Here is an 11,276-nt window from a genome sequence, read left to right on the forward strand (position 1 = left end):
TACTGCTGATGAGCTCCAGCTTCGTCAACCACGCATGCGTTATTTACCTTGGCCGAGGTGAAAGTGAATTTCTCGTTTGACTGTACCAAGGAGTTAATCCTGCTTGGAGTACAAGGGAATTCATGGCAGAATGCAGATTAATCGATACTACTAGTCACTGATCCAGTAGTCGACACTGGTTTCCAAAAGTCAGCGCAGAGTCTCTCTCTTTCTTTCTCTCTCGTATTTTGCCCGTTTCACACAAAACCTATTATCGAATATGAGACATCTTAATATTATAAATATGCTTTTATTCAGATTCATAATACTAAATTAGTGTATCCATAATAGTTTGGTTTCTTTAAGACGAAAAGAGCAAGCTAGCAACCCTACATATGCACATGTGCAATCGATCGATGAGTGCTTGTTGCCGTCACGTCGGGCTGTCGCTGATTGATCCATACTATGCCTGTCTGGATAAAAGCTTTTCAACGCAGAACTGTGCATGTGTTTGCAAATGTCATGGGTGAATAATGCTGCCATGTCATTGCCGGGGCCGGGTCCCGGGAAGAACTGAACTGACTGCGTTCTTGCGTTAGTGGCTTCATGCCTGTTTCGCGAAAAAAAAAATAGGTGTCACATTGGATGTTTGACCAGATGTCGGAAGAGATTTTTACACACGAGTGAAAAAAACTAATTTAATAACTCGCCTAGAAACCCCGAGACGAATCTTTAGAGCCTAATTAAACCGTCATTAGCACATGTGTATTACTGTAGCACTTATGGTTAATTATGGACTAATTAGGCTCAAAAGATTCGTCTCGTGATTTCCACGCGAACTGTGCAATTAGTTTTTTTATCTATATTTAATGCTCCATGTATGTGTCCAAAGATTCAATGTGATCTTTTCGGGAAAAAAATTTTGGGAACTAAACCAAGCATCAGGTAACGATAAATAGCCAATAATTGGAGGAGCTTTTCTCATGTAAGAGCATGTGCAATAGCAGATTTTGAACCAGCTATAAACACATTTCGATGAGATAAAAGATGAGAGAGAATAGTAGCGGGCTATTAATTTTTAGTCAACTGCAGCACGGACTCCAAGATACATTGTATATGATAAGTGGGACCAGATATTAATTGTGTAGTATATGTTTATGTGTAACTATTGGCTATTAAGTTGACTATAGATGATTTGGAGTAAGTAGTTGACTATTAAACTTGCTCTAAGAGCTCTGAAGATAGCCGGTACTAGTACTTAAGACTATATGTGAGATTTTGTGTCATCGATTTGAGTAGTAGTACTAGATGATATGTCTTGAGATTTGAGAGTTGACATTGTTCCTAATTCGCTTTTGTTGATCGAAGTGTGGCTCGTGAGATCGATCGACGGTTGCATTGGCAGCGTGTGCAAGCTCAATAGTGGTTGCGAATTATAAGGCTGAGTTTCCTTTTTTCACTTTTCCAACTCATATCCCTAATTTGCATACTTTTGAAACTATTAAAACGGCATGTTTTTAAAAGAAAATTTATACGAAGGTTACTTAAAATATATATTGATTTTTTTAAAAAAATTTAATTAATATTTAATTAATCATACGCTAATAGGAACACTGTTTTTCGTGCGGGAGATAACTTCACCTCCCTTACACAGCCTAAGGGCATGATCTAACACGAGTACTCTTTCATCCTAACATAAATTAGTACTCTTTCATCCTAACATAAATTAGATTTACGTGTTAGATTTATTTATTTGAGGATAGAGAGAGTATGTATATCGACATGTTTTTTTAGAACGTGGCAATTTAGTATTAATTGTTTGGTCTCTTCGTGCACTTATCTGAAGCTAGCTTCATAGTCCTTCTATCCTATTTTAAGTGCAGCCATACTTTTTCGTGCTCAATTTTGATCGTCTATCTTATTTAAAAATTTTTTTAAAAATTTTAAAAACATAAGTCACACATAAAGTACTATTCATGTTTTATCATCTCATAACAACAAAAATACTAATTATAAAAAATTTCAAATAAGACGAATGATTAAAGTTAGACACGGAAACTCATAGTTGCAATGGATGGAGTACCAGCAAGGCGTATTTTATCGTTTGATTTCCTCGAGTTATCTGAAGATTTTAGGTACGGTCAAGTGGGCCATACTCCCTCCGTCCCAAAAAAAAAGGCAAACCCTGGGTTTCCGTATCCAACTTTGACTGTCCGTCTTATATAAAAATTTTTTATAATTCGTATTTTTATTGTTGTTAGATGATAAAACATGATTAATATTTTATACGTGACTTGTCTTTTTATTTTTTTTATTTTTTTTTCAAATAAGACGGACGGACAAATATTGGACATGGAAACTAGGGTTTGTCTTTTTTTTTTTTTTTTTTTTTACGGAGGGAGTATGTAGTACAATCTGCTGGTAGCGTCAGTAGAGATACTCAGCAGAGCAGAGCAGTGCAGTGCAGTAAATTGGCTACAGGTTGGGCCGGCAGTTCTATGTACGGTGTGCTATCTGTCTAAGCGGCTGTTTGTCTGCAGCAAATTAATCAATCAGGGTTCTGCTATAAGATGGAGGCAATAATCCGATGAATGATCCAGTTTTGCCGGTTTACAAACTAAATGGTACACCAGTTTATTGTCGTCCTTGTCAAATTTTATTTTTATTTTTTACGATTACACGACAGACGCACGCCTACACAGATATACCACTCTATACTCACACCGACGAATACGTCCCCACATATTCCGAGAGATGAAAAATACCGGCACATCTCTCATTCCGGGAATGCGCCTTCATCAATTTGTTACATGGTTGATCGATCGCGGCCATATATAACCAAACATGCATTCAGCAAAGCTAGTATAAAAGACACAACCAGGATCGATCACGTAACGGGCCGGGTGCCGGTCACGAGCGGCGCCATCGCCAAATAATAATGCGCCTAATTCGATAGCTGCGTACTGTAGCTACTCTCTTACTAGCTAGCTACACATTCATTCGCGTCGGTGTGCTGTTGCTGTGCAGCCTCGCGCATGCAGGCGTACGTGGCTGGCCCGATTATATTGGCCGTACGTGCTGTTGCGGGCGGCCACGTACGATGATAAGAAGAAGATGCACGGATGCAATGCATATGCAGCTGCAGCTGTGATTCGACCGACCAGAGATCGACGAGGATGTAATGGATCATGTATGGATAAGTCATCATCCGAATCGATCGATCCCCACATGACATGCATGATCCTGCAATTTCCTGCCGACCATTTTGCCCTACCCCACTATCAATTACGGGTGGTCGATCAAATGAAATCTTTCTCGCGCTCCCTCGACCTAGTTTAAGAGCATACTTGCATGCATGAAAGGTTTCTTCTAATTTTCAGTTTGGACAAGAACAATAAAAATGAGCGATTTGGACAGCTTGAAAACTAACATTCCAAAAACGGAACGAAAAATTAGCATATAATTAATTAAATAGTATTAGCTAATTTTTTTAAAAAATAAATTAATATAATATTTTCAAAACAACTTTAGTGCAGAAACTTTTTAAAAAGATTCACCGTTTAACCGTTTGAAAAACTTGAGTTGGGAAACTCAGCTGCGGAACACAGGCTGAGTAGTAATATCTGTCTAGACCCTTTAATTTCACGCTTCATATGCATATTTATAGCCTCTTCTTCTTCTTCTTCTTCTTCTTCTTTTTTTTTTTAGAATTTGTATAGCCTCTTCGATCGTATAATTAACCACCGTTGCGTTTGGAGAACGGCCGAGCACACAAGAGTGTGTCCTAGCCTGCCGTGGCCGTGCGTACGCACGTATACACGTACACATGCGTGTGCGTGCACGCTGCTGGGTGGTGGTGGTGGTATAGTGGATACATCAGCCGGCCACGTACGAACACGACTACTGCCCTCCAGGTAGCTAGCTGAAATTGCGACGACGACGACACTAATTAATTCGCATCGCACCCGTACGTACGCGAGCAATCGCAATCGACGACATACATCCAACACTGGTCGCGCGCGCTACTGACGCAACGGCGCGATAGCACGTACGTACATACGTCGGTACGTGCGAGATTTATTTCTTCGACGTACGGCGCGTGTTAATTAATTTTGCTGTGTACATATAGCAGTACACAGCTTACGTGCATTATCGTTCCGTTCTTTTTCTCCAACAAAAATTGAATGAAGATTAAAGCTTTCGTTCTTTTTCTCCAACAAAAATTAAATGAAGATTAAAATTTTTGTAGCACATTCTAAACTGCTAAACGGTGTGTTTCGTGCGAAAACTTTCTATATGAAAGTTACTCTAAAATACTATATTAATCTATTTTTCAAGTTTGTAATAATTAAAACTCAATCAATCATACGTTAATACCATCTTATTTTACGTAAAAAACTTAATCTTTCTTTTTATTTTTATCTTTAGGAGAAAAGAGCATCACCATATATGACAGTAGTGGTGTATCTGCAGTGCCGTGTCGGACATCATCGTCGACCTCAAGGGCCCATATATGTGTAGTGCAGATGTATGGCTACAAGGCCCATGGAAGCGAAACTTTCACTAGCGTTTTTTTAGTCCCACCTCGGGGAGCCTAGCGCACGGGCGCGGGGTAATAACATCTCCAGGGCGAGCTGGTGGCGTGCCCAAATGGAGGCACACCCGGCGCACGAGGGGGCTCGTGCTGCGGTGCAACCATGCGCGGTATGCGCATTTAGCAATACCTAAACCAAAGTTAAGTAATTGGAGTCGCTGCAGGGTGACAGTGCGAGCGTATGACACATACGCTTAGCAAAAAGTAACAACTTTTTTATTGAGATTTCTTTTCCGCATTAGCACTCGGGGCTGGTTCACTTTGTAGCTATTTTGAACTCTACTAAAATTTAGACAAATTTTGATATATCTTGGCGTTACCAATTTTTTTAGAAAAAAGTACGAATTACACCCCCGAAGTATCGCGGTCAACCGAATTACCCCCTAACCATAAAACCGGATATTTTTCACCCTCAACTATGTAAACCGGACGGATTACCACCCTCAACCTAATCCACGGTGGTTTTGGTTTATGTAGCGTACGTGTGGCAGTCCAGTCAGCATTCTATATTTAAAAAACACGGGACCCGCCTATCATACTCCTCTTCCTCTCTCCCAGCATTCTATATTAAAAAAATATAAGACCCACCTATCATACTCCTCTTCCTCTCTCTCTCACGGGTCAGCGGCAAGCGGGGACACAGAGCGGCAGCAGTGGCTAAGGGCGGCGGCCTCGGCGCGGAGCTGCGCGTTGGCGAGGCGGACGAGGCCCACGCGGTCGTAGGTGGCGTGCCCGCGCGCCGCGAGATCGCGGTTGCAGCGTCAGAGCTGCCCAGCGCGTGTGCGGAGCTCGTCGAGGTGTCGCTGTTTGCGCGCGGACTCCTGGTTGGAGATCTTCCGGCGGAGGCGCCGCTCGTCGGCGTCGGCATCGGCCTTCCTCTCCGGCGGCTGGGTCATCATCACGCGGTGGCTGCAGCGGTGGCGCCGTCGAAAGCGAGGGCGACACGCGGGAGGTCCATGAAGTCTTGCCGACGCCGACACTTCCTAAATCCCCATCCTCTCTCTCTCTCTCTCTCTCTCTCTCTTGCTGCAGCGAGCGGCGGCGGCCAGCCGACAAGGCGCACACGGCGGCGCGCCCTCTCTCTCCTCCCTTCCTTTGCTGCGGCGAGCGGCGGTGGCTGACGGCCCAGCACCGCACGATAGTGGTGCTTCCGCGGCGCCCTGGTCCGGTCGCTGCCCGGGCGGCTGCTCGCCGCCATCGCCGTCGTCTTCTCTGACCGGTTCACCTTGGCCCTCTTCGACGGCGGCGGTGTCGTTGCAGCGGCGGCACCTCGCTTTGACGATAGCCGCCCCACGCTTCTCTTCGGCGTGGCTAGTGAGCTGGTGAGGGAAGGGAGCAAAGAGAGAGAGTGGGATTAGGGATAGAGAGATAGAGGGGTGGCGAACTGACAGGTGGGCCCACCGATTTTTTATTAAAAGAATTGCTGACTGGACTACCATGTAGACCAAAACTACCGCGGATTGGGTCGAGTGGGGTAATTTTTCCGGTTTGCATAGTTGGGGGTGAAGAATGTCCGGTTTTGTGGTTTAGGGGGGTAATTCGATCGACCGCGATAGTTCGGGGGGATAATTCGTATTTTTTTCTTCTTTTTTTTGCGGGGTACTTTTTTCCAAATTTTAAAAGTGATGGATGTGTTTAGTTTAAAACTTTACTAAAATTTGGTACAATTTTTGAGAATGGAAACTTCTGGAATTGTCAAAATTTGGTAGGGTGATATTGGCAAGTATATATGTTTAGTTTGTTGTAATTTGGTGCTTTCAAAATTTGATAAGATTGAAACTAGCGATAAAGTGAAAAAGTTATTAATAAGCCCATAAATGCCATTACGCCATTGCCACGAAACACAAAATCCCCGTGCAACGAGGCCCGAACGGGGGCGAATGGGCGATCGATCTCATCGCCCGCTCTGCGCCAAGCAAACAACAGGCAAAGCCGCGGGGACGACGTTACGTTACGTTGTTGTTTAGTCCCATACCGGGGAGCTAAGCCCAAGCGCTACGGGTGATAAGAGGGGTGGACCGAATGGGAGGCGTGCCCAATGCAGGCACACCCGGATACACACGAGACGACTACTCGTGCTGTGGTGGGACCACGTGTGGAATGCACGTGTAGCCGAAATCATTCAGGAATTCAAAAATCCACCGGCGAGTGACGGGTGCGAGCGCCATGACACATGCGCTTAAGCGATCTCCAAACTTTTTTTAAATTTTTTTTTTGGGTCCATCAATAGATGGTTTCCATGCTTGTTTCATCAATGTCGTTTCAAGGCCATGCTTGTTTCATTTCATCAATGTCGTGCACAGTTATCTTGGCCATTTCGGTTCGTTCAATTAATTGGATTCGGTTTATTTAAGGACATGTCCAGCGCAGCGAAATCGATCTGATTTTGCCACGGCTCCAGATCCAGGCTAGTGGCCCAACCGTTGTGGCCTGGTGGGCTCGTCGCACACACGGGTGCAGATGGACCGACCTGATATGATCGGGCCCAAAGAAGAGAACACATGATATATAAAAGGAAAATGAACAGGACGAAATGGCAACATCTGAGTGAATCAAATCAAATCAAATCAAATCCACTGTATAAGCAGAAGAGTTGTTCATGTTTGGCTCTTTGCCATGGATGACCAACCATGATTTATTGCACCTTTTCCCCTTCGTACAAAACGCGACAACCATACGGCGGCTGCACGCGCTCCGGGATGACCAAATTATCTGAGAAAAAGGGGCTCTCCTGATCGACTTCTTCTACCTATACTTGGCTGGTGTACAGAGCGCAATGCATACCAGCCAATGAGACAGATCGCATCACAAGATTAGGACAACAGTAAGAAGCTTGATGCCTTGATTAGCTTCCATTTTCAAACCTACAAAAATGCCCAGATCAAACAATCTGCAAGTATACGAACCTCTCGGGAGAGAAATGCCAGACCACTCTGTTCGTAATGCCACGGGACACGCACAGTACTCCACCCTGCAGCAAAGCAAAGCCAGCAACGACGAGGAGGAGAATGTTTAGTCCCGTACCGGGGAGCTTGGCGCGTGCGCTCCGGGTGATATGAGGGCCTGACCGAGTGGGAGGCGTGCCAGGATGAAGGCGGCACACCCGGATACACACGAGGTGAGTCCTCGTGCTGTGGTGGGATCACGTGCGGTATGCACGTGTAGCAACAAAATAACCTTGGTCATGACGAATCAATCCACCCAGAGGTGCGATTGACTGCGCGGGCGCATGACACATGCGCTTTTGGCAATCTCCCCCCAACCCTTTTTATTTTTCCCCTTTTTGGGTATACACTAGAAAAAAACACGCGGCAATACTGGATAGGCCATGCTATTTGACCCTAATGAGACAGAATAATCAGTTTAACAACAATGCAAGTATTATCTAAAAAAAAGCGCAAGTTATAGCATGATACTACAATGCACAATCATGATTGCTGTAGTAGACTACAAAATTTAGAAGATTTTTGTGACATATAGTGTGATATAGACTGTATAATCTGAACAAAACACAGTGGCTATTTGTGACAGACATTTGAAGAGTATTGACATATTATAGAGATTTGATCTAGAGCTTAAATAATGAAAGATTTTAATAAAGCTCCATGTCAACTTTGTATTAGAGTAACTGGCTAGTAGATCAGTCTAGGTTCTTAGTCAGAGCTAGATACACCAAAAGTAATTTGGCTAGTAGATGAGAGGATAACAAAAGTGTCCATCTTGGACTATAGATAGCAAAAGTAGGCTGTCTTGATTGGAGAAGTTATCAGGTAGAACGCTTCTTTTTGCCCTTTGTCTGAATGAAGCCATAGTCAGTGCTTTCTTCTTCATCATTCTCCTAAAAAAGAAAAACAGAATCCTTATCAAAGTATATTACTAAGGAACCAGCAATTCTTTCTCATGCAATACTTAGCACAATGCAGGCAGTAGGTTTGGCAAGTATGAGACCCCTAGTGTCAGCCATATATGTGAATAGTACATGTAAATAGAGAATAGTTGTTGACCACAGGGTATACACTTGCTTGAATATTTCATTCCATTATCTAAAAAAATACACTTGCTTGAAATGGTGCCAAGCTTGTGCACAGTACAGTTAGTAGGTTAATTGTATGATTGAAGAATGAAAAACAAATGAATTTAAATATGATCAGTTGTTTACCTGATCTGTACTGTTTGGATCTTCATAAGCTCTTTTTCCTGACAAAGTGCTTGTTTCTAAATTATATGGTTCAACTTCCATGCTTTGAATATCATGGGGTGGTTCTATCTGGGATGATGAGCAGTAAATAAGAAAGAAAAGAAAGGAAATAGTAAGATATTATGTAGCACCGACAAAAATGAATAAAAGAAAGAGTACTACTCTTTTACCTCATGTTGTATTTTCTTGGATAGTATAGGCACCAGTGGAGGTAAATTATGTAGTTGTTGAGATGAACTTGAACTGATGGGAAGATTCTTAGTTGCCTTAAAGCCTTGGCTGGAATGTTGCCTTCCAAATCTTTCTTTAATTGTCAGCACCTCAAATGAAGGTTCATCAGCGTTGATAGTTATGTTCGGCAAAACCTTCACTATGAATGTGAATTTATGTCCTATCCATGCTTTTATTTCTGGAGGTGTTTGATTGATATCATATTGCCTTTTCATAGTTTCAGCAGTCCTACCAATAAGTTCTGTACCTTTCTTTTCAAATAGCACAAGTTCAAGGCTAGCTGTGCCATCATTTGCAATGAATGGTATTTTGTACCTGTTCAAGTGCAGAGTTATTTGAAAATTATAGTTATATATATTCACACTTAATAGTATGATTGGAAAAAGAAATACTCACTTGTACTCATACTGCCTACATGGGCAGTTCTCTTTCTTGCATTTTAATATAGAACCATCCCATATCATCTTGCAATTGCACAATTTATAGGCTTGATAACACCAAGTTTTTCTTTCCTGAATTCCAATGATAGTAGCAGTGCACTGGTATTTTTCATCCTATGTAAATGTATAAATGAAAGGTTTAAGTTGTAGTTCAATGAAAGAATTTAATAGTATATTAATTTAGGTACATAAGTCTAACCTTGTCAACAAAAGGATCAATTTCCTTCAATTCTGCAAGTGTTTTGTGTTCAATGCTCCGTTGCATATCTTCATCACTTTGCAAGTATAGCTTTTGTATAGGATCAGCATGTGGTGGAAGGCTGCATATATAAGATGTTAGAAATAGGAAATTCCATAAAGTAAAAGAAGATATGCAGGGGATTAAATTGTACTTACCATTTCTGAAACATCTTGATTTCAGGGATGTCATTTTCGTTGATATACCAACGACAAGCTGTTGTTCCACTTAGAAATTCATATGTTCCCTTAAGGATTTTCATTGATGTACCAACAAATATTGCTATTATATGGTTATTTTGACCAACTTCCAGTATTGTCTCTCCATCAAACTCAACAGCTCTTTTTCCTGATAATGAGAGGTCGATGGTTTTTCCACTTTGAAGAAACAATAAAGTCAGTATCAAGTAGTTTCAGATTAGTGTTAGTGTTCAGATGGGGAAATATAGCTGATATTGGCATAAATTACCTTAAATCTTGTAGTTTGACTATTCTTCTCATCCTATAATCTAATGAACTTGTAGAAATCATTGCTGCATTAGAAACAGCAATGATTTTTCCAATAACATCTACAAAGATAGAATAAAGTATTTGATTATAACATTGCATATAGAATATTATGGTTACGTGTAATGAAATAAAAGTTAATTTAGTACCTAGAAAACGATCAGTCTTGCTTGTGAAATCATGAAGTTTATCAAATGACACCAAGTCAAATGTATACTTTGGAAAATCCATAGGTTGATCTTTGGCTTCAATGATACAAGTTCTTTTGTTTAGTTTGATCATATATGGATTACCAACTGCTCTATAACTGGGCTTAGCATTGTTAACTGTTATCTTGCTGATGTAGACGATATTTCCTTCCTGTAAATATTGGTTCAATAAAGGTATAGCATCAGGTAGGATCTCAGCATAGATAGCATCTCCCTGCAATGGCTATGCAATTTTAATAAAATAATATATATTTAATGATAAATATATGTTAGGAGAAAATATAAATAAAGGATATAGTATTACCTTTTGATCAAGTAAAACCAGATCTAAATGTTTGATGTTATCATCTTCATTAGTTCCTCTAAATTCCCATATCCTGGATATTCGGACGCATATCATGTAGTCATATCGCCCTGGGCGCAGCTCTGCAATTGGAGTGATATTCATCTGCAAATTATAAGCAATGGAAAATGTTAGTACTGTGTTTGTGTTTATATAGTATATAGAGAAAAATATAGTATACATTAAGATCTAAATGAATCTAAAATTTCTCTATATACTATATTTTTTGTTTGTGTTGCACATGTCCCATCTTCATTTTCTATTAGAATTTTTAAACCTTTACTATTGCTTACTCGTGAGATTGCGACATATAATTGGCCATGTGTAAAGACTGGTTTTTTTAGATATAAACCAACATTAGATAAAGTTTGTCCTTGGCTTTTATTTATAGTCATAGAATAGCACACTTTTATTGGGAAATGTCGTCGACACAAGGTAAATGGCCATTGATTTCCTCGGGTTGTTAAGTTTATTCTGGGTATATATGCTTTTTCTCCTATATGAGTTCCTGTTATTATTATACCTTCTATAATATTGT

At 41.0% G+C, this 11,276-nt stretch overlaps 1 protein-coding gene across 1 annotated transcript; it reads right to left on the reverse strand.

The window, feature by feature from the left end:
* Window positions 1–8,339: 8,339 nt before the first annotated feature.
* Window positions 8,340–10,843, reverse strand: LOC127770843 (uncharacterized). The gene is made up of 9 exons (XM_052296626.1): window positions 10,700–10,843; window positions 10,480–10,546; window positions 10,149–10,248; window positions 9,839–10,057; window positions 9,642–9,762; window positions 9,399–9,556; window positions 8,942–9,317; window positions 8,733–8,840; window positions 8,340–8,411 (listed from the first exon to the last, which is right to left on the reverse strand). Exons 1-9 carry the CDS (start codon window positions 10,841–10,843, stop codon window positions 8,340–8,342), a joined length of 1,365 nt encoding a protein of 454 aa, XP_052152586.1.
* Window positions 10,844–11,276: the final 433 nt, after the last annotated feature.

The sequence above is a fragment of the Oryza glaberrima genome, chromosome 4 (genome assembly GCF_000147395.1).
Source record: "Oryza glaberrima chromosome 4, OglaRS2, whole genome shotgun sequence".
NCBI lineage: Eukaryota > Viridiplantae > Streptophyta > Magnoliopsida > Poales > Poaceae > Oryza > Oryza glaberrima.

What these genes read in the sequence shown, in the direction of transcription:
- LOC127770843 (XM_052296626.1), bottom strand. Translation starts at nt 10,843, where the DNA reads ATGAATATCACTCCAATTGCAGAGCTGCGCCCAGGGCGATATGACTAC. An exon ending in TGGTTTTACTTGATCAAAAG is followed by an intron (nt 10,547 to 10,699) that starts GTAATACTATAT and finishes CAATATTTACAG; the next exon opens with GAAGGAAATATCGTCTACAT. An exon ending in CCAAGAAAATACAACATGAG is followed by an intron (nt 8,841 to 8,941) that starts GTAAAAGAGTAG and finishes TCATCATCCCAG; the next exon opens with ATAGAACCACCCCATGATAT.